The sequence below is a fragment of the Didymella exigua genome, assembly GCF_010094145.1.
Source record: "Didymella exigua CBS 183.55 unplaced genomic scaffold M421scaffold_28, whole genome shotgun sequence".
NCBI classification, from domain to species: domain Eukaryota; kingdom Fungi; phylum Ascomycota; class Dothideomycetes; order Pleosporales; family Didymellaceae; genus Didymella; species Didymella exigua.
In genome coordinates this window covers 104,533-131,903 of record NW_022984802.1, presented here as the reverse complement: position 1 = coordinate 131,903, position 27,371 = coordinate 104,533, and the positions used below count along the sequence as shown (strand labels likewise).

General features: G+C 55.0%; 10 protein-coding genes across 10 annotated transcripts; 3 read left to right on the top strand and 7 right to left on the bottom strand.

Annotated features, from left to right (window-relative positions):
• Positions 1–267: 267 nt before the first annotated feature.
• On the bottom strand, positions 268–2,352 carry M421DRAFT_238466 (uncharacterized protein). The gene has a single exon (XM_033588467.1). The coding sequence runs from the start codon at positions 2,103–2,105 to the stop codon at positions 444–446; it is 1,662 nt and encodes a 553-aa protein (XP_033445790.1). The 5' UTR covers positions 2,106–2,352; the 3' UTR covers positions 268–443.
• A 96-nt stretch (positions 2,353–2,448) lies between these two features.
• M421DRAFT_423634 (elongation factor 1-alpha) lies at positions 2,449–4,402 on the bottom strand (the record flags this gene model as incomplete). The annotated part of the gene is made up of 4 exons (XM_033593527.1): positions 2,449–3,846; positions 4,121–4,176; positions 4,230–4,300; positions 4,398–4,402. The coding sequence occupies 4 exons, from the start codon at positions 4,400–4,402 to the stop codon at positions 2,605–2,607; spliced, it is 1,374 nt and encodes a 457-aa protein (XP_033445789.1). The 3' UTR covers positions 2,449–2,604.
• A 5,797-nt stretch (positions 4,403–10,199) lies between these two features.
• On the bottom strand, positions 10,200–10,419 carry M421DRAFT_27898 (uncharacterized protein; the record flags this gene model as incomplete). Its single annotated transcript, XM_033588892.1, has 2 exons — positions 10,200–10,228; positions 10,296–10,419. Coding segments are annotated over 2 exons (153 nt in total), but the record flags the coding sequence as incomplete, so codon positions are not given.
• Positions 10,420–10,958: 539 nt separating this feature from the next.
• Positions 10,959–12,282, bottom strand: M421DRAFT_69736 (uncharacterized protein; the record flags this gene model as incomplete). Its single annotated transcript, XM_033596635.1, has 2 exons — positions 10,959–11,084; positions 11,134–12,282. 2 exons carry the CDS (start codon positions 12,280–12,282, stop codon positions 10,959–10,961), a joined length of 1,275 nt encoding a protein of 424 aa, XP_033445787.1.
• Positions 12,283–13,101: 819 nt separating this feature from the next.
• M421DRAFT_14912 (FAS1 domain-containing protein) lies at positions 13,102–14,226 on the bottom strand (the record flags this gene model as incomplete). The annotated part of the gene is made up of 2 exons (XM_033587560.1): positions 13,102–13,249; positions 13,301–14,226. Coding segments are annotated over 2 exons (1,074 nt in total), but the record flags the coding sequence as incomplete, so codon positions are not given.
• Positions 14,227–14,999: 773 nt separating this feature from the next.
• On the top strand, positions 15,000–17,801 carry M421DRAFT_69493 (secretory pathway Sec39; the record flags this gene model as incomplete). The annotated part of the gene is made up of 1 exon (XM_033596612.1): positions 15,000–17,801. The coding sequence occupies one exon, from the start codon at positions 15,000–15,002 to the stop codon at positions 17,799–17,801; it is 2,802 nt and encodes a 933-aa protein (XP_033445785.1).
• Positions 17,802–18,376: 575 nt separating this feature from the next.
• Positions 18,377–19,005, bottom strand: M421DRAFT_103077 (40S ribosomal protein S12; the record flags this gene model as incomplete). Its single annotated transcript, XM_033586870.1, has 3 exons — positions 18,377–18,501; positions 18,555–18,882; positions 19,003–19,005. 3 exons carry the CDS (start codon positions 19,003–19,005, stop codon positions 18,377–18,379), a joined length of 456 nt encoding a protein of 151 aa, XP_033445784.1.
• Positions 19,006–19,176: 171 nt separating this feature from the next.
• M421DRAFT_423625 (Ark1/Prk1 family protein kinase Ppk30) lies at positions 19,177–22,709 on the bottom strand. Its single transcript, XM_033593526.1, has 3 exons — positions 21,688–22,709; positions 21,543–21,640; positions 19,177–21,496 (listed from the first exon to the last, which is right to left on the bottom strand). The coding sequence occupies exons 1-3, from the start codon at positions 22,592–22,594 to the stop codon at positions 19,370–19,372; spliced, it is 3,132 nt and encodes a 1,043-aa protein (XP_033445783.1). The 5' UTR covers positions 22,595–22,709; the 3' UTR covers positions 19,177–19,369.
• Positions 22,710–23,743: 1,034 nt separating this feature from the next.
• M421DRAFT_238227 (uncharacterized protein) lies at positions 23,744–24,272 on the top strand. Its single transcript, XM_033588465.1, has one exon. It carries the CDS (start codon positions 23,834–23,836, stop codon positions 24,182–24,184), a length of 351 nt encoding a protein of 116 aa, XP_033445782.1. The 5' UTR covers positions 23,744–23,833; the 3' UTR covers positions 24,185–24,272.
• On the top strand, positions 23,871–26,555 carry M421DRAFT_423624 (ubiquitin ligase complex F-box protein GRR1). The gene is made up of 2 exons (XM_033593525.1): positions 23,871–25,911; positions 25,961–26,555. Exons 1-2 carry the CDS (start codon positions 24,360–24,362, stop codon positions 26,206–26,208), a joined length of 1,800 nt encoding a protein of 599 aa, XP_033445781.1. The 5' UTR covers positions 23,871–24,359; the 3' UTR covers positions 26,209–26,555.
• The last annotated feature ends 816 nt before the right edge of the window (positions 26,556–27,371 follow it).

Genomic DNA, 27,371 nt, shown 5'->3' with positions numbered 1-27,371 from the left:
CAACACCCCTTCAGGCCACCATGCCGACACGACACAAACACTCACCTCTGTATCTAGCGGCTGTCGATGCGTGAACAAAAGAAAAGTCATCTCTCTGGCTTGTAGCTATCAAGGGTTCACGTCCTTCGTGTCAAGTCTTGCTGTGACTCTGAGCACTGAGCCCATGCCGCCCGTGAATTTCCCCGACGCCTGCGATGCACCAAAACGGCCCTTCGGCGTATCTCGGGGAAGCGAGTCTCAAGGATGCGGCTGCGAGCGTAGTTGAGTGTCAAAGTGGACTGTGCGACTGCGATACAGGGTCTTCCATACTTGGACGAGCGCGTTCATTTCGCGACCCAGAATATTGTTATTGGTCAAGCTCCTGTTGCCGATGCTACCCTGACACTCACACGTGCTGAACTCCGTAAATGCTGGCATGATGTGCTCATGCATAGTCTAGTATGTCATCTTTGGCGCAGCTTGTCCTTGTGCTCATTCCAAAAGTTTCTGCACCCTTGAAAGCAGTCAGTCGTGTTGTCTTGAAGATCAGGAGACGTACCTCGATGCATGTTCACTTGCTCAATCCACCACTCGCCGAAGCTGTCCTCAACTGTCATGTCCACTGCAGTGACTCTTTCGTCTCTCTTCAGACCACACAGCATACACTGCTGTCGCGCAGGTACACCGCCTTCTGATTGTTTTAGAGTCCTGACCGGCATCGTTTCCTGCAGGTCAGGTGCAGGACCCAGAGTGCCCGCCTTGATCTGATTGACACCAGATATCACGTGTCGTAACCTCCCAACTTGATCTTTCCATGCTCTCACAACGTCAGAGGCCTCCCTTTCCTCTTTGCGGTTTTCGCCTTTGTCGATGCCTGTGAGCTTCATGCCAGACGTCGCTCGAGAGGACGCTGGTCCGATCCTCATCCCTTGAGACAGAAGTTGATCCCGCTTCCAGCGCAGCTTTCTCCCTGCGATTATGTGTGCGGCTACGGACGCCAGCACAAGATAGCCATGAAGGTACGCAATAGTACCGGGTTCAGCAAGAAGTTTGTTTCTCATCGGTAGCGTTTGTGCAGCCATGGGTTTGAACAGCTTCTCCTGTGCGTCTGCAAAGAATGACGGAAACAACGAAAGTAGCACACCAGGTGGCGGAACATTGGTGGGCGGCTGTTCACCGGGAGATAACTCATCGATCGCAGAGGATAAGATTGGTGCAGGTGTTGAGATTGTTGATGTCGGTGCGCCTTTCGTGCCTTCTGGCTTCTTGGTGGCTGGAGCCGGTACCGAAGCCTCCCAGTCATCGAAAGTGTCCCAGCTATCGTCTGCAACTTGCGGTGCTGCCGCGGGCACAGGCGCTGGCTTTGGTTGCTTTGTTTTGGTAGCTGTACCAAAGCCTCCAATGGTACTCTTTCTGGCCCTGGCCCTCGGCACAGATTCTGGTCTTCCAATGTCTTTGCTCTTTTGACTAGACGTCACGCTCGCGGGCTGGAAAGAATCTATGTCTCCAAGCAAGTCTACCCATGCCGAGGAGCCCCCTACTGGTGCCAGCGGTGCCAGCGGTGCTTGAGGCGCTGATGGTGCTGGTGTGCCAGATTTCGACTGCGAATCCTCAAAGTCGCCAAAGTCGTCATCATCATCTAGATCTTCTTCTGCGTCGAAAAGCACGCTCGAATCCGTGGGTTTCTTGGCTTTCATGAAAGGAGCTTTGGTCCATGCCTCCTGCGGCACTTGCGGCGAGTACGTCGACTGAAAACCGAACGGATCATGAGTTACCGGCTGACTCCATGACTGCTGCTGAGGCTGGTGTTGCTGTGTGGGCACAAACCCGAAAGGATCATGTTGTGTAGAGGGAGCGGGATCTATGCGACTCGAGCCTCCCTCGAAATCGCCCCAGTCATCATTGTCGTCTTCTGGTGCGGTCTGTGGTCGAGATCTATGGGCCTGCCCAGAACCTTGTGCAAAAGCGGGTGGCTGTGCTCGATGAACCGGGTCAGGCTGCTGGCTGTTCAAGTCATCTAAGAAGCTGAAAACCGAGGCAGACTGCGGCTTAGTAGAAGCATTTGACTGTGGCGCTTGATTCGTACTCGGGGTTGTGCTGAACTCTGCGAAAAGGTCTGCTGACATTGCTGGAAGTGCGGTGAAGAGTGATGCAGATGTTGGTCAGGGAAGTCGCGATCACGCTAGCCGAATGATCCGCCACGCAAACATCGAGCATCTTCACATCTGGTGAGTGAGCGAGTCTCACGCAATGCTGCTGTGCTAAACGATATACAATACACGCTCGCAGTAGCCGTCACGATTAACAAACACATCGTGGATGTGTAGACAAAGAACGACTTCATGCGAGACGGGCAGCGGCGACATGCGAAAGGCCCAAGACACCACCGCCATGGAGGGGCAAAAAGCACACGTCACGGCATCGCAATGGGCACGAGTGGCAAGTGTTCATTTTGTCCATCCTTATTTCATTCAATCGTTGTGAAATCTACGGTAGGACTCGCCTTCATTCCACCAAACCGTAATGCATGTGAATCATCATAGCTTTTCCGAAGCCAACCCGCATCCCCAGAACCAGGTATCTAGAGAATAAGAGAAAGAAACAAGCGACTCAAGTAGAATGCGCTTATTTCTTGGTGGCCTTCTGGGCAGCCTTGGTGACCTTGCCGGCCTTGTCGGCCTTGACAACGGACTTGATGACACCGACGGCGACGGTCTGACGCATGTCACGGACAGCGAAACGACCAAGAGGGGGGTAGTCAGTGAAAGCCTCAACGCACATGGGCTTGGAGGGAACCATCTTGACGATGGCAGCGTCACCAGACTTGATGAACTTGGGGCTGGCCTCGGTGGACTTTCCGGTACGGCGGTCGATCTTCTCGAGGAGCTCGGAGAACTTGCAAGCAATGTGGGCAGTGTGGCAGTCGAGGACTGGGGCGTAACCAGCACCAACCTGACCGGGGTGGTTCAGGACGATGACCTGGGCGTTGAAGGACTCAGCACCCTTGGGGGGGTCCTGCTTGGAGTCACCGGCAACGTTGCCACGACGGATCTCCTTGACGGAGACGTTCTTGACGTTGAAGCCGACGTTGTCACCGGGAACACCCTCGACAAGCTGCTCGTGGTGCATCTCGACGGACTTGACTTCAGTGGTGACACCAGCGGGGGCGAAGGTGACGACCATACCAGCCTTGATGATACCAGTCTCAACACGACCGACGGGAACCGTGCCAATACCGCCAATCTTGTAAACATCCTGGAGGGGAAGGCGGAGGGGCTTGTCGGTGGGACGGGTGGGTGTGTCGATGGCGTCGATAGCCTCGAGGAGGGTCTTACCAGTGGACTTGGTCTTGGTCTCCTTCTCCCAACCCTTGTACCAAGGGCAGTTAGGGGAGGCGTCGATCATGTTGTCACCGTTGAAACCGGAGATGGGCACGAAGGGAACGTGCTTGGGGTTGTAGCCGACCTTCTTGATGAAGTTGGAGGTCTCCTTGATGATCTCGGTGAAACGGGCCTCGGACCACTTGGTGGTGTCCATCTTGTTGATGGCAACGATGAGCTGCTTGACACCAAGAGTGTAGGCGAGGAGAGCGTGCTCACGAGTCTGGCCATCCTTGGAGATACCAGCCTCGAACTCACCAGTACCGGCGGCAATGATGAGAATGGCGCAGTCGGCCTGGGAAGTACCAGTGATCATGTTCTTGATGAAATCGCGGTGACCGGGAGCATCAATGACAGTAACGTAGTACTTGGGGGTCTCGAACTTCCAGAGAGCGATATCGATGGTGATACCACGCTCACGCTCGGCCTTGAGTTTGTCAAGGACCCATGCGTACTTGAAGGAACCCTTACCGAGTTCGGCGGCTTCCTGTAAGGGTTGTCAGCATCGTGAAGACCAGTGTGAAGAATTGGCGAGGAGCGTTGTAGCCTCTGACCGAAGTCGCGAGGCTCGCCATGCAAAATGCAATGTGGGACATGGTGTTGAGGTTGGCGAGTGCTTAAAGCAGACTAGCGCAAGTCCACACAAAGCTCGCACAACCCCGCCAAAAAAACCCTCCTTGAACGTTAAGCCCCAAAAGAGGCCCATCGAACAAGAATGCAGATGCGTGCGGTATTGCCAATGAAAGAAGAGTGTGCCGTACCTTCTCGAACTTCTCGATGGTACGCTTGTCAATACCACCGCACTTGTAGATCAAGTCTGTCCCATTGTGAGCCCTTGTACCATGCTTCCGTTCAGATGGGGTTGCTTACGACCGGTGGTAGTCGACTTGCCGGAGTCGACGTGGCCGATGACGACGACGTTGATGTGAGTCTTCTCCTTACTGCAGGTGTTGTTAGCATGAAGCTCATAATGAAAAAGGCAAATGCATGCAGCCCGTGGGCTGCCTCGCGAGTGCCTGACAGTTTGGTAGTGCTTACCCCATGGTGGCGGTTGTGTATTTGGAGTTGAAAGTGGAGGGGAAAGTATGTCAGACGATCGGAGATTCTCTAAACCATAAGGTTAGCTTTTCTGTATGACGTGAGGGAAGAAAAGTGATTGACGTACCAGATATACAGCTCGTGTATGGTGTGAGAGACGATGGGAGCGAGAGGGTGTGGGCGTGGAAGAGATTATAACGGAGGGGCAGCCAGCTGCCAAGCCAGATAACGCTAGGCCTATTACGTCCCCACTCGGGCGTGCAAATTTTCGATGACAATGCCGCTGCCAGCGGCAACTCTTGGAGCGGTCAAGGCGATCATTGGATCGAACGTCTCACAACACTGGGCCTGCGCTGCATGCTTGCCATAGCATTCTCTGACAAGCCTTCATCATGTTTTGCAACGTTGGCTTTGATTGCATGAAGCGCTCACGTCAAATATACGCGCTGCCGCTGCGCATCGCTGACCTATGCTCTTGCTTCCAAAAATGCACACAAATCTGCTGCGACGATGCTGGTCCACCTTCCAGGGACGTTTGAATAATCGCCACTTGTTTGCCCACAGAAAAAGTTTGGAGGGGTAAATGCATCATTGTCTCCACCATCCATCTGAGCTAGCTCGGGCGCCTAGGGCCATGCCCCCACCGAACAACGCACCCTTGGACTGCAGGTTCATGATATGTTGCAGTCTCTCATGATATGGCCCTGACACGCCGTTACTTGCTTCCATGTCAATCTTCACAGTGCATACTCCTAAAGTCGCGACACTGTTAGTTTCCGGCAGGCATGTGACTCAGGTGGGTATGTTACAAAATGTGCATCGTACTAGATCTCGCTGTGTAGCTGTGTGAATTTGCCGTATGCACGAGAAGTGGGTGGCGCAGCGCATTGTTGCGAAGGCGGGGTAATTGTTCAGGTAGATGAGAGTCTGGGGGGCCCTGCGTTGCTCTAGAACACCTGCCCCTTATAAATACCTGTTCATTGTAGTACAACATATCTGCAAATATGTCAATGCAATCACACGCACGATCATTTTGATTAGATCAGTGATCGGGTATCTCGAATCGACATACTCTGTTGCCGCCGCATGATAAACTGCCAGCTCCAGACGTTTGCTCTACTATACTGCAAGGGTTCAGGTGCTTGTTGGCCTACATTAGAAACTACCAATCATTTCCAAATCGAGAATTTCTGTAAGGTAGGTATTCTCAAGTATTGTTGTAGATCAGTACCCAGCCGTCGAGTCATCTGGAGTTCTTGCGGAACCGGTGCTTCCGTGTGAGCGTTTGAAGGTCGAATATCAGGATTTGGTGCGGCGTCATACTCTTTGCTCTTGAGATAGAGTCGCGCATCCTGTGGGGTGTGGTATAGAAGGCGCTTATCTTGAAGTACATACATGCATTCTCAATATATAACTCCTCGACTATGGTTATTGAAAGAAGCTGTACACAGTCATGCTGCTGTATCTCCTGTGCACCTAAGTATCGCTCAGAATTCACCTGAGTTGAATGCCCCTCACATCGCTAAGACCGTATTCGCGTAAAGTTCAGAAGATTGAGCTGAAAGGTCCTTTGCGCTCAGACGATATTTCAGTCCGTCTCAGCGACGATGTAGCCCACAGTTGCCGGTGACTTCCAACCCAGAACTCTATCCTTCGTATACCCTCTTTACTAATTGAAATCAGTCACTCCATGCTCGGTGAGGTGTTCAAAGTAGTCTTTGCGGTCGCGGTACTGGTCGTCGTCACACCCTGGGAAAAGGCACTGTTGTGACCCCGATGTCAAAGTCGGACATAGTTCGCCCACGCGATCCTTGCTAAACTGATTGTGTTCTCTCAGATGCGCTCTCATGAAGCTGTTGCTTGTCCTCTCTTCAATACAACCTGTAACAGGACAGCTGGGATCGTCTCCAATAGACCGAAGAACGCCTTTGGCTGGGTGTGCATCGATATTGTGGAGTCGGAGGGCTTCCACGTCACGAAAATCGCAGTCGCGTGTGCATTCCGGAAGGTCTCACCGCTTTGTTCACTTGAAAGGGCTTTTCTTTTCGAACTTCTTGTTCTTGTATATGCATGTACCCAGATGCTCGTCGAGATGTTGCGAGTCCGAGGTGTTGGAAGTGCATCCACTCTTTGTGTCATAGTATAGCTGAGAGGTTTTCAGTACACCCTAAGGAGCCGTAGCAGGGGCTGGAAGCCGGAGCCGAGTTGAACATCTTTTCACGGGGAAGTCACAATTGGACACTCCACACAACTCTATTCTTGGCACAACTGCCCCTCATGAATACCCGCTCACGCCCGCATCCAACTTTTCTTCGATCGTCTGATATCATCCGACAAGCAAACCGAGTGATTTCTGTGTGCTTCGTAGGTGGAGGCTTTACCGTCATCACGAACAGGGTGGACGTCCGCGACTGCGCCCATGGGGCGCCCACGCTGCACTGACACATTGTACTGCCTTGTTCGTAGGCAAAGTCGGGGCATTCTTGGGTCATGCGATGAGTCAGAACATATCATTGGCCTGTAAAAAATTGTAGCCATCTCGAGAAATTTCGGGCAACGGTCGCCGTACAGAGCCACATTGAATGCCTCATGCAATCGGGGTAGAAGGCCATACACGTTACCTCCGTCGTAGTTACAGGTCAAGTAGGTAAGATGCTGCCCTCAAATCGCAATGCTGAGCTCCTAGTTGCAAACGGCACGAATCATTCGGAGGTCTTATGCCAGAGCGGAGTAACAGGACTGTACACGAGTGTATAGTACTCAAGACACATGGGCCCTTGGAGCATAAGTTAAGATCATCGGCCTTCAAAGACGTCAATTCTACAAAGCTTGCGGCTGGTGTGCCGCCTGTAGTTCCACAACGGGCACAGAAGCGAAAGGCGAACTTGGTCACGGAGGAATACTTACAGGCTGACACCGGCCCAGATCAGAGTGTCGATCGTCAAGCAGCTAGCTGCAGAGCGAACAGAGGCAGTATGGACACCGACGCGGGCGATTTGAACCTACATGACGATGACGCCGAGTCGGCTGTAGCGAAAGCACGATACATTTGAGCCCTGACTCACCGGAGCACAGGGACCAGTACGCATGTGACACACCGATGCGATGATTCGTGCTGAATGTAAGCGCATCGGTCGAGACCCAAGCTCGGCTCTCGAGAAAGGACGAGCGAAGAACCGGCTAAAAGATGCCACCTCCAAGCAGAGATAGAAAGACGCCTCTCCTGTGGGCAGTTTGTCCCATGAAGTAGACACGGGTACAGTTGAAGATCAGCCACCTATTATCAGTATGCAGTATTCCCCTCTGAGAGGTCACTATAATAACAAACGGCAAGCCGCTCCGAGGCGTTCTAGCACACACTGGAAACGCATGGTGGGAGGAACCTGGGCTCTTTGCTAACCTTGCCGCGAAGTAACGCATTGCCGGCCATTCAAGACTGGCCGAGCTCTCTGCATTGGAAAGTCATGACGGTAGTTCAGCTGTCAATATTTCGAAGCTACAACAGGCTTTGGTAGACCTCGCCAACGAACCTGGCCGGTCACGAAATGAACAGCTGGACCAAGACCAGAACACTCTCGCGCCAGGAACAAAGAACGGGAGTTCTGCTGGCCAGTTCCCGCGCAAAGAAGAGCAAGCTCAACCCAAGTGTTGAGGCTGCGACTCCGTACACACGTGACGCTACGTCTAGGCGGGATGCAACGAGTCCGAAATCATGACTCCCCCAGAAAATCACCGGAGGACTTTAGTCGCTGCACCTACACAGTTCTTGCACACAGGTGCATGTTTGCGAAGCACGGCTGCAACTACAATATCCCATAACACGCCCATCTCAAAGATCAAAGCAGGTCCGCGTGCTAGCGATACAAGACTCGTGTGGCCGAAGGCGTGCCCAATTATCAGACGCCTATCTAAACTTCGAAAGGGATTTCGAAGACGACGAGAGCCCCCGGCCCATGTCGTGGTTGTTCACTCGGCCAAGGGGGTTCTTAGAACGACATCAACTGGACCCCACTGCCCTCTTTCTGGATGCTTGGTCACCAAGACGAGTAACAGCTTCCTCCAAGCGTATCTACGCGATACGGAGAGATTGCATGAAGCGGATATTGAGAAATTGTGCCTGACCCTGGGCATTCTGTTGCGGTGCAAGTCGGTCCTATAGGCCTTGATCGTCATCTCTGTTAACTACCTTAGACTAGCACGTCTCAGGGTATGTATATATGGTCGCCTCCAAGCTAGTGAGCAACCCAGCGCAGTTTTACATCGCTACATACAGCGACTACGTCTGTCGCGACACATTCTCCCAGCAGTGCCCGTTCCAGGGATCTGGTTCTGAAGAGTACTTCGGCAGGAATTGATTCTTCTGGCACTAGACTGTGCACGGCGTTGTTACAAACAGAAGATGGGACTGTACGAAGCAAAGAGTCCCGGGGTACTGTGTACAACAGTCCAAAAGAACTAAGGAAGACTCAGCCAGAATGGGGCACTGCGAACCAAGGATGTCACGAGAACCTTCTTCAGCCTATTCGACCGACAGTTCAGGACCGATAGTTGCTGCGGCTTCAAGGACTGGAAAGATTTTTGGATATTGCTATTAGCGATCTGGTCCTGCGTCCCTTTCTAGCGCATCGCCAGTGATGCTGTATCAATACCGAGCGCACAATGGCACTTGACCTCCGACGGATGAGAGACTAGATAGAGAACTGGTCGTCGAAACAACGCTCCAAGAGCCTTGAGGCCGCTCAAACCCGATCATGCAAGCTCTCCAGCAACGAGCAATCAGCGGGCCTTGCAGTCCAGGCGTCGAGGAGCGTTCTCAGGGCCACGTCGCACAAGAAGGCATCGATCGATACAAGAAGACTTTTGCAGAGAAGCCTAGACGCCCAGACGCCGAACTTGTCCAAGTCCCGTTCACGGCGAGCATGAGCTCCGAGCGCGGACTCGTTGTCATTCTCTGACTCAGAGCCTACGCTTAAGGCCCAATTATCGTCAGTGCCGGTCGAAAATGCAGGTTGACACGCTCCGAACAACACGGTGTCTTCCACATACCACCATGCATGCATGGGGGGAGCAGCAAGACCTTGTCGGGCCCGATCATGCCTGACGAAGCCCTGAGCGCACTCAATGTATCCGAGCTAGTAACGCGGAGGCTCGGATATGTAAGTCCAACGTCCCGGCCGCTAAAGACTATCTAAGTGTGTCGAGGGAGGGTATTGAGACACCTTTGCTGCATTGAAGAAACCCCTCCAGATTCAGTACTCGGAAGATGCAGCTCAGATACGCGGTCTCGTGCGATCCGAAATCGATTCGGTAGGTGGAATGCACAGCTGGAGACGGCGCGGCCGACGACTACTTTGGACTGATGAAGCGATGCAGAACCTCGTGAAGAAATTCACACGCTTGGTGTTCGATTGGAGGAAGCACATACCTTGCTGTGGGTGGAGAGGTTGTGTCCGAACTACATTTACGTGCCTTGAGGAGATGGAGAGGAGGAAGCAAGAACAGGATATATTCCGCAACGAAGAAGACGCCTAGCAAGCGACGCGCCATCGCATCAAACCAGAATCCAGACCCTATTCGCAACCAGCATCTCGAAGTCACGACACGGGGTGTTACAACACTAGCTCCCCATCCCACTGTGCCATTTATTAATCTCAAGAGCGCTCAGAAGCCGCCACGCTCGCTCTTCTCCGACGCCCACCATTCCGCATCTCCCACCCCATTACCTCGTCCCACCGCCTCATGCAGGGCCTAGTGCGCCGGCTGCCCATCCGCGCGTCCCATGCTTCCGGGATGGACTTCAGACTGGCTAATAATCCACCAGCTGTGGATGACTTGGAGATGTTAGCTTGATATCCAGAGCTGTACGAATCGAATGCTGTGTGGGTGTATGGTACGCACCGCCGGGAATCCAGGCCAGGATGTCGAGGCAGATGTTGATGAGTAGGTCGGCGCCGCAGCCGCGTCGCAGCAGCACGGGCAGGAAGGGCAGAAAGATTGCGACGAAGTAGAGAAGCACGTTGCTCTTTTGGGCTTAGTCGCGGACGCGGAGAGGGAGGGGGGTGAACATACTGTGCTGGACGGCATTTTGGAGCTGTGAGGTTGCGCGGTTCGATTCGTTTTTGATTCAACTGGTGGTGTTTGGTAGCGGTTGACTTTGTGGTTGTTGATGCTAGTGTCGGATCTTGACGCGTCAGGATATGTAGCGGGTGATTGGAATTAGCACCAAAACACGACGTTTGTCGACTGTTTATGCACGCGAAGGATATTTCGGCTTTATGACGTCGCGTGATCTTTCAAGGCAAGGCTTGGGTACCAAGACGGGCAAAGTTCCGCTTTCCGGAAGTCGCGGGCACGGTCAGGGTACCTTCCAGCAAGTGTGCCGAGAGCCGATGGCGGACTCGCAAAGAGGCGCAGACTGTGGAGGGTTGATTGCAGAATGCAATGAGGCAGAGCAGGAGGCTGTGTGTTGTAATCTTGGTGTGGCTGATCGCCTTGCGACAGCCCTTGGTACATGTTCTGGTATCCGTACGTGTTTTACACTTGCACAGCAAAAGCAGCGATTTATTTCTCAGTCTCATTGCTTGACTTCTGCGTACTCGAGATCTCCGATACCAGTGGGATCCACAGATGGTGCTTTAAATTGAAGTGAGCGTAGGCCATTCCAAGCGCGAAACTGATCAGATGGACCTATGCGAAGTCAGCAAAGCATCCGTAGCACAACACTCGCAGGACGTACCAGGAACGCAGGCCTGTTACCGCTTTTCGATGCTTGCATCATGTTGTACGCCTGGTACAGGACGAACATCAGACCCCATTCCCTTGCGTCCAGTCTCAACACGAAGAGTGTCGGCACCCAGAGCTTCTCCTTCGCATATGCGATGCAATAGACACCAAAGGCAGCGAAAATAGCACCGCTAGCTCCAACGTTTAAAACGAGGGCCTGTGTCATGTTGAAGCGGTATGCAAAGTGCGTCAGGTAGCTCGTGATGAGCGGCACGCTGACCAAGAATGCTGATGTATGGAAGAGATCGCCGTCGAAGTAGTGTACGACGCCCGGAAGGAGCCAGACCAGCGCTGCCATGTTCAATGCAAGATGCGTCCAGTTCGAGTTGAGAAGAGGGTATGTGAAAGCTGTCCATTTTGCTTCGCCTGTCACGTGGATTAGCTTCTCCCAGATCGGGAGAGGAGACCTCTTCAGCAGATGTATCGCAACGCTCGCCACGACTATGCCAATCGTGAGGCTGTCGAGTTCCCTCCAGCCAGCCACGATGCCTTCGCGAATAACAGTAGGCGTGAGATACCAGGTCTGAGGAAGTTGCGCGCGTTCGGGAAGGTGACTGCCATCCGAGCTCGGTATCCCATTTTTGACGTCCAGATAGGCGAGGGTGCCATACGTGCCAGCCAGTGCGAATAGAGTCCATATGCCGGGCCACAAGACTTTCCTCCTCCTTTCGGCGATGCGCATTTGGATTGCCAGTTCCTTTTCCGAGATCTCGATGGTCTCTGGTTCCTCCACTTGGCCTTTTTCGGACTGCTTAATACTTCCAGACCCGGCTGGTTCTTCATCTTGAATTGGGGAATTGAGAGGATCGAAAACGGGACTTCGTGTAGGTGATTGGACATTCGTTTTGACGTCCGGCGATTGAACAGATTTGCGGAGTGAGTTCAAAACAAGCGATGCTTTCCTCGCGGAGTCAATCTTAGGACGGATCTTCCTTTGCATGGTAGTGTTGTCTGGTGTTGGGTGCTTGCGAGCAGGCGCAGTAGGCTTTGGTGCAAGTGAACGTGCTGATCCAGATCTGAGGCGTGCATGCAGTGTGAAGACAGCATGTTGGTGTGGTAGTATGCACTGCAACCGACAGAATTGTGCTCCGACTCTGGGCATGGATCGTGTGGGTAAGCACGCGGTTGGGAAGAAAGACATTGCGCGCTAAAGCAAGAATTTCAAGAAGCCAGAAATTGAAAGGGAGGGTATATAGCTCCTAACATGCTCTGAAACTCATATTACATGGAAGGGGTATGCAACGCAATGGTGAAATGACGACCTGATGGACTTCGAGGCACAGTCGCGATGTCCGGCGAGAAAGTCGCGATGTCCGGCGAGAAAGTCGCGTAGGAATTAGCGCGCTCGCCAGATCACGTGTTATTCTTTCGTCGTGTACCATGCACGACGTTGATTTGAAGCTTTGACTAACCCTGACTTTCAAGTGATGAGTTCGAGTTGCATAAAAAGCTTATCTAGATGTGCCTTTGCTAGAACCGAACCCAGTACTTCAAGACATTCGGCCTTCCATGGCCGTTGCAACGCTTTTACGGAAAGAGCTTCGGATGCACCTATAAAATGGCACATGGAGCATCTGCTACACAAACCTCCAGATGACTCGAAGACTAGTAATTACCTAGGCCAATTGATTCTTGACTCGACAGATTTCTCAGCGCAGTACACTCCAGCAGTGAACCATGGTTGGCACTGTACTTTGGCTCACATCTCCGCCATGATGAAAACAGTCTCATGAGGGAGGTGCAGAAGGTGTCGTGCTGATGACGATAGGAGAAGGAGTTGTATTACGCTGTGATGGAGATGACGACCTGAGAGAGGAACAGTCTGAAAAGACGGCGAAGATCAGAAAAGAGCCAATGCAGATGCGCCCATCGCCCAAAGTGTCCAGCGGAATGCCGTCACCCCCGTCGAAGACCCAACAGCAGCGCTCGGGCTTGCTGATGTGGGACTCGCTGACGTGGGACTCGCTGACGTGGGACTCGCTGTACCCGTCGCCGTCGGATTGGTCGAGTTCAGCTGCTCCAACGGCACCATGACCGCGTCCAATACATGCATAAGCCCATTGTGTGTGCTATCACGATCAGCCCAGATGCCCAATACACTCGGACAGAGAACAACTTACAGAACATTCGCGTTAATGACCTTTGCGTTGTTGAACCATATCGTCCTGTTCCCCTCACTCTCCTCGACTCTGACCCGCACGGTGCTGTTCTGCAGAGTCGTAAACTCCTGCCCGTCCACGAGGAAGTCGCTGTACGCTACTCCCGACAGCGTGTGGTACAGCAGCGCACCCTTGAGTGTCGTTTCGTTGAGCGCCGTGTTGGGGTTGCCCGCCGCTGCGAACGCGGCATTGCTTGGGCCAAGACAGGTTAGGTTCTTGGTCCCGTCGAGCTCGGGCCAGAGCTTCGTGCGGTTCAGCGCGCCGTCGAGGGAGGCGAGGCCTGCGGTCCGGATGGTCCTTGCGCACGTCTGAGGGAGCGTGAGTAAGCCGTCGACGATGTGGAAACTACCGCCGTCCCATGTCCCCTGATTGGCTTCGAGGGCGCGCAGGTTCACGGTCGAGGCGAGGCCGGACCGTACACCGGCGTTCTGCGGCGTGGACTGGCGGCTCAGGAGGAACGTGTTGGGAGACGCTGCGCTGCCGGCGGCTTGGATGAAGACTACCTGACCGCGGGCGCGCTCTGAGCCGCCGAACTTGGCGGCGAGCGAGACGCCGGTGGTGCGGTTGTTGTTGGGGGAGTCCTTGAGCATGGTGGGGGCTGTGATGCCTTTTGTGCCGGCGCTGGTGAAGTTGTCTTGCCTCAGGTCGGAGACGAGGGTGTGGTATTGCACGAGCTGGAGCAGGACGGCTGGGCCGACGTCGAAGAGGGAGATATTGTTTCGCGTGTCGTATGCTGTGAAGGCATCGTTGCTTGGGGCGAGAAAGGTGATTGGGTAGCTGGACTCGTTGCCGAAGTAGGCTGCGGCGAACGCTTCGTTGTTCTGGTAGAAAGTGGTGAAGTTTGATAGCTCAGGGACCTTGGATAGGGCCTCGAGAAGTGTCTGGGCATGCACAGTGGCCAATGCTGTTGTCAGAAGGAGAATGTGTCGAAGCATGCTGTACAAAGTGAATGAGATGGGGTAATACGACGTGATTGAGAATTGATCTTTGCAAAGAAGAATAGTGCGAGATGAGCCAGGCGGTCAGACTCGAGACTACAGTCACCCACAGGATACGAATCTCAAGAAACACAGCACCTTATAGTCCAGACTGGACGCGCAACCCCGCATAAGCTGACCCTCAGCCTGCGGCCCTGCAGTGCATCATCATGAGCGAGGAAGCCAATTGCGCTGGGGTTGAGCAGCCAGCTCGCTAGCAAGGCGAACGCCACGAAGTCTAAAGATACCGAGTCGCATCTGTAGGTGACGACAGCACAAGTCTGAAGACAGCAGATTGACAAGGCCAGCATCGAGACTACCTTTCGAATACATGGAGAGTGGGTGATTGGTGAAAGAAGCTGTGGCTGCAGCTACCAACACGACGGTGCTTTGTAGACGGTGCCTTGTAGACAGTGCTTTGTAGACAGTGCCTTGTAGACAGCGCTTTGTAGACAGCGCACGGTCAGCCACCTGGAGATGCAGGTGTCGTGCAGGGGTGGGGGGCAGAGGGGGGTGAAGGTCGGCCGAGTTGGCTGGAGAGCTGCGAGATGGATCGCCAAGCGGCTGACGTACCTTACCGGTACCGTACTTCGTAGCGAACCGCGTGAATGTCGAACCACGACCAAAGCCATGTACAGCCGCACAGCCGGCGGACAGACGCTCTAGCCGGGACGCGCAGGAACATGTCCGCCCTCCAGAGGCTGCAGAAGCTGTCCGAAGTGCAGTGCGTGCTGCTGGCCGCCCAGTATGCCACCGAATCGAACGTCGCCGCGCTGCGGGCCCTGACAGCACTGCGCGAGGCCGAGCTGCCGCTTGCTCTGGTGCTGAGGGTGCTCCTCACATTCCTGCCCGAGGGCGCAGAGCCCACAGCATATGTCGAGTACCTGGCCGAGCTTGCGACGGGCGCGCGACACGCTGGCGACGACCCCGCCGCCCATCTCGACGTGGCCGCGGTCGAGGCGCTCTCCAAGTCGCAGGCGAAGAGACGGCGCAAGGAGATGGAGCTGCTGCCGCTCGTGCACCCGCAGTACGACGGAGAAGAGCTCGCGCTCGACCCCTTTAGCCAGTTCCTGATGCACCGCGCGCACCGCATCGACGCCCAGACCGGCCTGCTCGACATTGTGCCGCAGCTCCTCGTCCCCTTCCTGAGCCGCTCGGAGTACCTGCGAAGGTGGTTCATCTCGACCGTCCTGCCGCTGCTCCGCCTGAGCTACGAGTACTACCCGCAGGGCAACCCGCAGTCCCTGGACGAGTACGCCAGGCTGAGGGGGAGGCGCGGGCTCGACTTCAATCTCGCAAACCTCCGTGCGGCAAGGAAGGCTGGGGCCGACACAGCAAACGCTGCGAGGGACCTGAGAGGCGTCGTGTCTCCATGGCTATGTGGAGCCAACGACCGAAAGAGGCGGAAGCTCTCGGGTGAGAACCGCAGAGCATCCGTCGCAGAGCAATGCGCGCAAGAGTCGACCGACTGGGACTCGTTGTTCCAGTGGCTTCTGCACACCTCCAAGGAGGACTTGCCCCTAGTCACGGCTGCCATATCCGAGTGGGACGGGCCTGAGGATATGGACCTCGGTGGCTTCGAGGAGGGCCGCGACTATGTGGATGAGGATACACAGCGCCGTCTGGAGCTGCAGTACGCGCAGACAGCGCTTGCGTGTCTCTACCTGGTCGAGGGAAGCGATGTCAGCGCATTGCAGACAGCCCATGCCCTGCTCACCCGCATCTGCAACCTCCTCCATTGCGACCCACCACCACATCTCAGCATCGGCGTCGAATCACTACCTTCATATGATCTCGAGATACCCATATTGCAGGACGCGACGTCTTCAAGCATTCAGGAGGACCGACTCCTTGCATCTGACAACGATATCACGAAACCTGGGCAGGACACGCTCCGCATTATCGAGCTGGTTCTCTTCTCCGCCTGTGTCCTGATAAGCCTGCAACATCCCGTTTCCCCACGAACCATGGCCAAGATGTCGTTGCGCGACGACTACGCAGAGCAGTCTTCGTTACTGCAGAAGGTGCTCTACACATTGAGCACCGGCCCTAAGAAGGACGGCGATCAGTGGCGAAGCATTCGAGCCAAACTGCTGTGGTTATGGAACTGGGGCACGGATACGCACGACAACGATCGCGTGGGCCAGGGAATTTTAGGGATGCTGGAGAAGACGACAATCGAAACGGCGATCCTGAAGTCGCTCATTGAGGGCAGCCACTTCCCTCTCGCCGTGCAGGTCTACGTCAAGCCAGCGTTCGGCGAACAGCCTCTCCTGCAGTCCGACGTCGAGAAAGTCATCCTGGCAGCGGCCTTGTATCACTATGACAACGCTAGCAACGGCAACCGCAACAGAGGCGGCATGAAGCGTTGCACGGAGATCGTTGCCGCCTTCGCCCCACACTTTCCCAAGTCGTCACGCTTTCAGCGCATACAGGCGCTGCTCTCAGCGACACATGCCATGTCCTTCTATTCGTTGATCTTGCAGCACGGTGTGCCTTTTCAGCCCGTGAGCATCAGGGTCAGCACAGATCCGCTGTCACTTATTCAGAAGCTGCTATCGCAGAATCCTGGTAGCTACACCAAACTTGATGACCTAATCTCCATTGGTCAGAACCTGGTCGTATCGATGCCATCGACCATCATGGACGATACCAAGGATGTCGGCCCGCTCGATGCGACCACAGTCGAGAACAAAAAGACTGCTGCTGAACACCGGGTCATTGGTATGGCTATCGATGCTGCTCTAGAGGAGGGCGACTTCGAGACCGCATACTCGTACGTCGTGAACCGCCTGACCCCAACGGTCTCACCGTCGCCAGCAGTCTCAACATCATCACAACGCTTCTCCTTCGACTCCAATGCCTCAGTACAGCCGACAGACGATGCGGACAACGTCGCATGGCGCGCAGCCCTCCGTGCCGGACGCTTCAAGCCTGCCCTCTCCTCCTCGGGAACATGGTTGCACGCCTCCACCGCACGACCCGACCTCCGCCGCCTCGAGCAACGCATGGAGCTCCTGTCGCAAGCGCTCCTGCTCGCCCCACCTCCCCAACTCGAGGAAGTCCTGGACGTATGGCAGCAGTGCGAGGCCGAAATGACGGAGCTCCTTGCACTAGAATCCGAGGCAGAACAGCGTTTCAATGATGCCGCTGACCGCAAGCTGCCTGGCGCCTTCGACACGGGCTCCCTCCCCACCGTGCAGCCGCGCCGCGAAGTTGGTCGCGGTGCAGTCGAAGAGTCGCCCATGGGCTTGTTTGACGTCGCGAGAGGCGCCGCTGCGGCCTTCTCCAAGACCGCGTTCCCGCTACGCAGCAACACGACGTCATCGAGACCCGAGTCGCGCGACACGGGACGCGTCAGCATGGACCTCAGTGATTCCGACAGTATGTACGGACACGAGGAGCGGGTCAGGAAGAGAGACATGCTCGCGAACACGGCGACTGGAGCGCTACAGTCAGGCCTTGGCTGGATGTTGGGTAAGTGACGAGACCTAAATTGGTGTTGCGATTCGCGTTTGCTGATGCTGTACAGGTGCCAAACCAGTGAATGACCAGACTCGATAGGCAGAGCGGCTTGTAGCAATACATCCACCGACATGCCCCTCTCAACAAGACCATATCACAATTGCACGGCAGGTTCGGTGGTTCTGGGGTCGTGGGTGGAGACGGTGCTATAGAGGGGTGGATGGAGACCGCGCTGCATCCTGCGGTGGCCTGCGTGTTGGGGCCAGCGGCTGTTGGGGGTGAGCTGACTGCGGGCGACTGTTGGATGGTATCCGCGTGGTGCAGATGCTGGACCCATGTCAATGGCGGAAAGTTAGTTCACGAGCGTCATACATGGTACAATTGGTTTCACGAGTCCATTCTCGTCGATGCCGTGGCAATCGTTCTTCTATCTTCCCTTGCATCCGTCACGTAGCCGTCCATATCTATCCACGCTCAATCCGCATCAGTTAAGAGGGGCGCTAAAGCTGTCAAGAAGCGGTCGTCGCGGTGTCGGGTGTGCAAGGCGTCATACACTCTGGGGAGTGCGCATTCGGGGACGAACGCGGTGACGCGCTTACTGCTCGGTCTGGAAGTAGTTGAGGAGGATGGAGCGCTCCTGCGACTCCTCACCCCAGTCCTTGACGACAACGCAGGAGCAGTTGACGACCTTGCGGGGGTTGCCCTCACGGTCAATCTGGCCTGGACATGTATTAGTACTTTCTCTCATCCAAGCGTGGATTCGGGCGACGTACAGAGACCGGCCCACTCGCCGAGCTGCTTGCCATCGGGGACCTTGATGAGGGGGATCTTGTGCTCGGAGCAGAGCGCAACAACGAGCTTCTTGTAGGCCTCCTCCTCGCAAGCCTCGTTGAGGACGCACATGTGGGCCTGGCGGCGGTCGAGGGCCTTGGAGGCCTCGCGCAGACCGCGGGCAAGACCGTCGTGGATGAGCGCGAGCTTCAGGACGCCCTTGAGAGCCTCAAGAACGGACATCTGGCCCTTGCCGGTGGAGGCATCGGCGCTGACTTCGACCTCGGCGGCCGCGGAAACCTGGGACTTGGTATCGTCTTCTCCGTCCGACTGTGGCGTGTTAGTGATGAGGTTCGAGGATTGGCGGGCGGTGCATGGCGGGGCATGTGCAGGTTGCGTTGAAACGCAGTCCAATTACATGCAGCATCGCAGCGGTGCGGTGAGCCGTACCATGATTGCTATTGATCTATCGGGGTTCCTCGAAGAGTTTCTGGTGTAGATGGATGGGAAGAAGGTTTGGAAGTTCGCACTGCTCAAAATTGGCGGTGGGCGCACGGGCCCAGTTCGCTTCGCGCTAGCCGTCGATGCAAATCTTGGCTTAATGAAGCTCAACCCACGGATTATTGATGCTTGGAAAGGGTTTGAACATGGTGTCTATGTCTATAGCGGTTGTGCAAACGGTGTGTTTGCTAGACGCAATAGAGCGCCTGCTTAAGCGTACAAACGACTACTGCCCGCGACCTTGATGTCCAATGATCATGTAACAGATCGCTAATAAGCAATGAAATCTATACAAAACTGTCGTCTTCAAGACATCTCAAACGTCCCTTACATTGCGTTTTGGGATCTCCGTCTCAACCATCTCCAGCCCGCTCAAACTCGGATAGCGCTTGCTAAACGCATCGACATCCCATTCATCTCTACCTGCAGCATCACCTGCAACGGCTGGAAGCGGCTTATCTCTCACATTGACACTTCGTATCGAAGCAGGCTTGGTGGGCGAGTTCTGGGTAGATGGAGGGTTCGCCGATCCTCCTGTCTGCAGAGCTTTTGGCTTGGGCGCACGAGGTGGAGGTCCAGATGGCGCGCGCAGACTGATCACCGGCGGTGCGGAGGATGATGGCACTGGCGGTGGCAGGTTCGGACGACCCGACGGTTTGGCATATGTGAGATCTTGCTGCGCCGCAACATTGACTGGCTTGCGCGCGATAGGTGGCGGGCGCATGCCACTCTGTTCTTCCGGCCTGTTAGGCAGCGGCTTTCCAGTGTCCGTGTACTTGCCATACCCGGCAGCAGTGCGATTGACTTGAGCCGGCTTGCTGCTCTCATCGAGTAGATTTTTGACACGGTTCTGTATCGTGGAAGCCTTCGAAGGTGCCCTGGGTTTGCCTTGTGCTTGTGATGCGATGCGTTGCTTGTACTCGGCGGCAGCAGCTTCCACCCGTCGCTCTTCTTCGCTAAGCTTGCGCCTTTCGAGCTCCCTACGCACCTCGGGCGGCAGATCTTGCGTCTCGTCAATGGGTCCCCTGTCATCCTCGGTGGGGGCCAGCGAAGCAACAGAGCCAGCGATGGGCGTAAGATCACGATGGTTGGACGGGTACTCGTGGTGTTGTTCGAGCGGTGCTATGACTGGTTCTGCGCGTTCCTGCTCAGGTGTCTTGTTGTTGGTCTCGAATCGACGGAACGCGTCGCCGAATCTACCTTTCACGATGTTTTTCGTGTTGCTTGTGATCGATGACAGGCTTCCAAGCCGAGTATGCTTGGACTGCGAGCTGCTACGGCGATGCTTGTGTTTCTGGTCAGGGTCCCCCTCGATCTGACGAAGGAAGTCCACGCTGGACCTGACGTTTCTGGTCTCCGAATCAGAGTCATCAATGGCACTGGAAGTGGTGCGGCGTATCAGTGAAGGCGCATCAAAGTTGCGACCTGGCGCCGATTCTCGCTCTCGGAGGAAGTCGAGGTTCGACTCTACGTGCATGCTTGCTGGTCTAGCATTCGAGTTTGCAGATCTGGCGCGATCAATCGTGCTTCCAATGTCCAGCTGGGAGGGACGGGAGCCCTCCAGTGATGGTCGAGAGGATGCAGGAGATTTGGGAATGCTTAGGTTGGACATGTGAGATCTTGACCGAGAATCAAGGGAGGGCCTGACAGGCAATGCAAACTCGGAAGGCCTAAGCGATGGACTGCCTTGTGCCTTCTCGAACGTTCGTGGCTGACTTTGTGTCCGGTTGTGGTGGCCGGACAACGGGACTTTCCAGATTGGACGCTTGGTGACATCTGGGTACGGTGAAGGTCCTGGCGACGGCGCAGGTGAGGTTTGGACGCCAGTGGAAATCATCTTGCTGTGCTGAGGTACTGGCTGTTGTATCGCCGAGCTCGATGTCCGAGGGCTCTCGCTAGCCTCGTGAGGCTTTGGCTTTTTGATGGATGCTGTTCTTGAAACAGTAGTTGAAGGCACCTTAGAAATTGGCTTGGTTCTAGGTGCTGAATCAACCTTGGAAGCAGGTGGCAGAGCGAATGCGTCGTCAGCAAGCGCTTCAGTGACACGCTTGTTCAGCGGTGCGCTGGATGGCGAAGGCTGACTGAACTCGAACTTCTGACCACGGTCGTGAAGCAAAGAAAATTCATCTAGAGATGGGAAGCGCGAGGCAAGCTCGTCCGCAGCCGCACGTCGAACTTGAACGTCCTGGCTGTCCAGGGCCGCGAAGGGGTCTGAAGTCGTGCCTCTCATCGGAGAAGCACTAGGCTTTGCGCCTGGAGGCGCCTGTGCAGGGCCAGTAGGCCGTCCTCTTCTCATCGGGGTGATATCCGGGATGTGCTGCACCTTCTGTACTGGTGCGACTTTCTGGATTCCAATCACCGCCGGCGGTGAGGATATTTGGGGTTCTGCTGCTGGCAGCTGCTGATTTCGGCGAGCCTCGGATTGTGTCCGACCAGAGTAGATCTTGTGAAGTCAGCAAGTGTATTCCTGAAGTTACTGCTGTACATACATCCTTGATTGGACATGCTCGATGGCGCATGGCGCACGTCTCAGCCACTACTTGATAGATGTTGGGACGCTGCTGAGGGCTTTCGCGCAACATCCATCCTGCTCATGATTAGTTCATGCTACTTCCCGCAGATGATTCCCCATACCTATCAGCGCCTTGATCCTGTCCGAGAACGGGGGGTAGTGTGGGTACTTGAAGCTTGCGTTCAAGATAGCCATCTGCCCAACTTCTTCGAACGGTGTCGTGTAGTAGCACAGCTTGTACAGCAATACTCCCAGTGCCCAGATGTCACTCTTCTCGTCGATTGGCTGCTTCCTATACACGTCGATCATTTCTGGACTTCGGTATTGCAGGGTCGTGTGCCGTTGGACGTCGTCCTCGATCAGCCTCCCCTCTGCAGCTGTAGTAGCAGCAGGGCGCGGCGGCGCAGTAGAGCCAAAATCGCACAGCTTGTAAATTGTGTTCCCTCCGGCCTTCGTAATGAGGACATTCTCGACTTTGAGATCTCGGTGGAGCAGCGGCGGCTTGAGGTAATGCATCGTCGCGACACCCTCAGCAACATCAGAGAAGATGTGCAAAATCTCAGGCTCGGTGAGGCGGTGCTGTAGTCGAGTGTTCATAAAGTCGATCAGTCCTCCGCCAGAGCAGAACTCCATCAGCAGGAAGACTTCATAGCCCTCACCCTTCAACTGCGAGGCGTGCGAGTCGAAGTAGGTGACGATCTTGTGGTGCCCCTTCAGCTTCTTCATGGTCTCTACCTCCGTCCGCATGTTAGCCAGCGCCTCCTTATCTGCGCAGGCCACCCGCTTCAAGACGGCAGTCTCTGGCGTGTGCCCATCGGTCTTCGGTACGCGGACCAGGTAGACATGGGCGAAGCCACCCTCCGAAAGGTACTTCTCGATGACTACGCGGTGGCTGCCCACCTGGACCTTTGTCCCCGGCACAAAGGTGCCCGGTGGGGCATTGGAGACAGCGACAGGGGCGGGAGCGCGGTATGCGGCCTGCTGGGGCATCGAATGGGCGGTGGAGGGGGCATAGCGAGCGGAAGACATGCTATCGGGAAGGGAACCTGCTGCGATGCAGGAACAGCATGCGTTCTATAGGCGGTGCATGGGAGGGGAGGGGAGAATGCAGCTGTCAGGCCTCAGGGACAATGGGCAGGCGGAGGTGTCGTGTTCAGGTCGAGGTGATCATGCCCAGGGTCTATGTCCACACGGTCCCTCGGTGGTCACAAGCAAAGCCACCTACAACGTCACAACTTGCATTTCAGCAGAGAGGCCTGCTTTGCCTTGGGTCGCATACGACAGTGCTTGAGGACGTGTCTACTTGAATTTGGATTCGAGAATACTCGGCAGGACCGCTGCTCAAGTCAGAGCAACCATCCCTCATCTCTGTGGCTGGTGTCCGTGTGGCGCAAATCTGGGCGCCTCGCTTCTCCGATTGGCTCCGCGATTTCGAGACAGCCTGTTCGCAGCAGAGTCGAGGCCAAAACTGCTGATCATGCGGCTCTCAAGATGCCTGTTAGTATGTGTCGCAGAATTCACTTGGACGTATGCCTCTTCAAGCTTCAGTCCATTTCTGGGCGGGACAATGCTGGTAGTGTCTGCCTGGCATACGAAGTATTCAGAGGACACCTGGACCTTGCGTGCCGTAGATTTTGTATGAGCGTGGACTGCTAGCTTCAAATCACTCGTAGCGTGTGGATTACCTCTGGTCGCCATGTCAAATTTAGTAACTGAACAAAGAGCGGTCTACAGTCAGCGCAGATATATGCGAAGGAACACTCAGAGATGTCTCCTAAATCAATCGAGTGCGTCTACGTTGAAGATCATATTTTTGAAAATGGCGTCGGGTAGTTTCCGACGTGGGCGGAACTGCTAGCCTATATAACGGTGGAAGACGTCTCGAGCCCTCATTGATAGCATGAGCGTCACAGTAATTGCTTCCTTGAACAAGCAAGACTTCGATGCAACGCTCTCAAGCTGGCTCTGAAGTCTACACATGCACACAGCCCCGCGTCAAGCTAGGCTCGGGCAACCGCAGCAATCACAGCAATGGAACTTGGCCATACAAAGATCACGAGCGGCTGTGATGTGCGCGCGGCCTCAGCAGTAGCTGCTACATAAGGCCTAATGTCGGTGGTGAAGAGGCCGTGTTACCGATGGTGCAACTAGAAGCGCATCTACGGAGCAGGTTGTTGTGTGAAGTGGCGCTACAGTATAAAGTCTGGGGTTGACAGTGTTGGTTGGTGCTGCATTCTTGCGTCTCAAACTGCAGTCTGCAAGCGGTTAATGCGGACAGGGTTGCGCCTGCAGAGCGGTCACAGCCAGAAGACAGCACAGCACGCCCTGCCTTCTACATTGCTATTCCTCCTCCTCTCCGCTACCCCTCACGATCTCGTAGGCAAGTGCGATTGCTCCATTCATATCCTCGTCCCATCGCTGCACCGTGTTGCTGTACCGCCGCATGAAGCGCCGTCCCGCGTCATAGCACTAGCGAGCGTCCGTCAGCCCTACAGTCCCCTCATCGCCTGTGCTAGAGCGCGTTTCTTGGCCGACACCCCTCCCTTCACTTCCTGCTCGACTGTTTATGTTGGTCCGTCACAGGAAGGCGCCTTTTACGCTTGCCTAGCCCTGGAGTGAACCTGGAACCGCTTGTCGCCCATCACAATCCTCACAGCCTTAGAACAAACCCTCTGCCTACCACCGCCCGTGTGCTTCTCCGAACAACTCTTGCTGCCACTCTACGCCGGGCGAATCCGCGCGTGAGCCTGGTCTTCCGTCCTGAGTACGATAGACCCTAGAAGCACCATCCAACATGGCGCGCTCCTGCAGACAGAATCGAGACGAGAGCAGGTCCCGCTCCGACACCTCCGCATCCACCTCGCCAGAGCGCGGCTACGATGATGACAAAGACTCGATCATGCTGCAGTCTAACGACTCGCTGTCGTCCCTTGCACCCTCCGTTTCTCCGGACTCCGACGATGAAGCCCGTCGGCGGGCCATCGAGGAGCAGAACCGCATCTCTCCAGTCTCACGCCTACCCGCCGAACTCATGATCGCCGTCTTCGCAAAGCTCGCCTCTCCTAGCGACCTCTTGCACTGTATGCAGGTCTCGAAAGACTGGTCCAGGAATGCTGTTGGACTGCTGTGGCACAGGCCGTCGACGAACAAATGGACGAGCGTCAAGAGTGTCATCAAGACGGTCAGCACCGCAGCTAGCTTCTTCGACTACAGCAGTCTCATCAAACGCCTCAATCTGTCGGCATTGGCGAGCGAAGTCAGCGACGGCACTCTCATGTCGTTGCGCACATGCAAGCGCATCGAGAGATTGACTCTCACAAACTGCACCAAGCTCTCAGATCTGAGTCTGACAGCGATACTGGAGGATAACAGAAGTCTCCTGGCCTTGGACGTCACGAGCGTGGAGTCTGTAAGCGATCAGACAATGTACGCTTTGGCGAAGCACGCAGTCCGGCTGCAGGGATTGAACATTACAAACTGCAAGAAGATCACAGACGATTCGCTCGAGGAGGTAGCCAAGAGTTGCAAGCACCTAAAGAGGCTGAAGCTTAACGGATGCTCCCAGCTCAGCGACAAGTGCATAATAGCTTTTGCTCTGCACTGTCGCTACATCCTCGAGATCGACCTCCACGATTGCAAGAATCTCGAAGACGACTCGATAACAACGCTTATAACAGAAGGGCCGCACCTGCGAGAGCTGCGATTAGCGCACTGCTGGAAGATCACGGACCAGGCGTTCCTTCGTCTTCCAGTCGAGGCAACTTACGAGAGTCTGCGTATCCTGGACCTGACAGACTGCGGTGAGCTGCAAGATTACGGCGTTCAGAGGATCGTCTCTGCAGCACCGAGACTGCGCAACTTGGTCCTCGCCAAGTGTCGCAACATCACAGACAGAGCGGTGATGGCCATCACTCGCTTGGGCAAGAACCTGCACTACATACATCTCGGCCACTGTTCGCGAATTACCGATACTGGCGTTGCACAATTAGTGAAGCTGTGCAACAGGATCAGATACATCGATCTGGCTTGCTGTACGAACCTTACCGATACTTCTGTCACGCAGCTGGCCTCGCTTCCTAAGCTGAAGCGGATAGGTCTGGTGAAGTGCGCAGCCATTACAGACCGCAGTATACTGGCACTGGCAAAACCAAAGCAGATGGGCTCTAGTGGACCGATCCAGGCTAGTGTTTTGGAGAGAGTCCACTTGAGTTATTGCACCAACCTCACTCTTCAAGGCATCCACGCGCTCCTTAATAATTGTCCCCGTCTCACTCACTTGAGTCTGACTGGCGTACAAGCCTTCCTTCGCGACGATCTTCTTGTTTACTGCCGCGAGGCACCACCAGGTGAGTGAACTTTGTACCTGCCTTTGGTCACACCGCTAATGTCATTCAGAGTTCAACGAACACCAGCGCGACGTCTTTTGTGTCTTCAGCGGCGTCGGCGTTCAACGTCTCCGTCAATTCCTCAACGCCGACCACGATGCCCAACACCGACAGACTTCCTTCTCCGACAACGAAGGAACCATGTACGAAGACGGCGAGGAACCCGATGTCATACTCAATGTCACCGCACAGGCTAACGGAATGGTGATAGATGAGGACGAAGACTTCGGTGACAGCGAGATGTTGGGTCAAGACTAGCCGCCTTGGTTGCTCTGACACAGTGCTTCGGCAGCGCTGAGCGTAACGTTATGTTGTGACGCGCATTGGTCTCTGAGACATTTCTTTATTGCATATATGGCGGCGTTCTTATCACTTTTACAATCCCCATCCTCTTAGCGGCATACGGCGCACGTGTTCATGGGTAACATGAGCTCGATTCTGGGGCAGACGCGGCAAATACGATACCCTTATGTCTTTCTTACTGTGCGACGCTGTCTTCGCCGTCTGTCATGGTAGTGTACCTAGGTAGCAGCATGTACATCTTATCACAACACGGAGGGTGCCCTGTGACTCCGTCGTGGCGCACCTTCCATCCAACTACCCAGACTTTGTTCTTGGCTGCGTCGTAAGGTGTGTTCTAGGTTTCTTACCTGGCTTCTGGTCGCTGGACTGGCTCGGTTCAACCTTAAGGAGCTCCGCTTTCCACCTTACTGCGCTCCACGAGTATTTTGAGGCTAGATTGAAGCCTCATGCAAGCCGAACAGATGCCGAAAGATCTTCGGGGTGGCCGAGGTAATACACGCGATTGGCTGCGCCTTTTTTTACATCTGAATCGGTACGCAGCTTATGCGCATTTCGATGAATCCGCCAGTCCTTGACCGCTGTGAGCCGTCTAGATTCATGATCTGGATATCTGGATATCTGGATCTGCAGCTTGCGCTGCGCGGGTGTGCACTATGCACATGGGCTGGTTGCACTTTTTGGAGTTTCTGGAATTCGCCCGGACTGGACTGATGTAGCCTTGAAGCTCTTGCGTCGTGGACCGAGGCGGATTTGCCCACGCTTCTCAGCCTGACGCAGCCTCAAAAGGCATACAGTATTTGCCATGCATTGCGACACAGTGCCCGTTCCGAAGAACCTGCAATCCATTATGGTCGTCAAGCGAAAAGGATAATTGTCTAACCTACGATGTACGGCATACTTTCCAAGCGTTCTAGTCAGATGCTTACCGCCAATCCTGCAATTTTGAGGCTGGCTGAGGCTGATCTGTTGCCTTGCAGGGCTGGGGTATTCACCACGTCACTTGGGCTAGCTCGCGCCTCCTCACCACTTTAGGCTCAGGCACAACGACTTGCAGCAGCTACACGCCCAATTGCCCCTCTCAACAGGTTCAAGCCCGGGAAACTAGCAAGGAGATAGTC

Bases quoted from the DNA above. Each gene is read 5' to 3' on its own strand.
- M421DRAFT_423624 (XM_033593525.1), top strand. From the start codon at position 24,360: ATGGCGCGCTCCTGCAGACAGAATCGAGACGAGAGCAGGTCCCGCTCC. The intron at 25,912-25,960 runs GTGAGTGAACTT...AATGTCATTCAG, and splicing joins CTGCCGCGAGGCACCACCAG to AGTTCAACGAACACCAGCGC.
- M421DRAFT_238466 (XM_033588467.1), bottom strand. From the start codon at position 2,105: ATGTCAGCAGACCTTTTCGCAGAGTTCAGCACAACCCCGAGTACGAAT.
- M421DRAFT_238227 (XM_033588465.1), top strand. From the start codon at position 23,834: ATGCGGACAGGGTTGCGCCTGCAGAGCGGTCACAGCCAGAAGACAGCA.
- M421DRAFT_423625 (XM_033593526.1), bottom strand. From the start codon at position 22,594: ATGTCTTCCGCTCGCTATGCCCCCTCCACCGCCCATTCGATGCCCCAG. The intron at 21,641-21,687 runs GTATGGGGAATC...AATCATGAGCAG, and splicing joins CAGGATCAAGGCGCTGATAG to GATGGATGTTGCGCGAAAGC. The intron at 21,497-21,542 runs GTATGTACAGCA...TGACTTCACAAG, and splicing joins GAGCATGTCCAATCAAGGAT to ATCTACTCTGGTCGGACACA.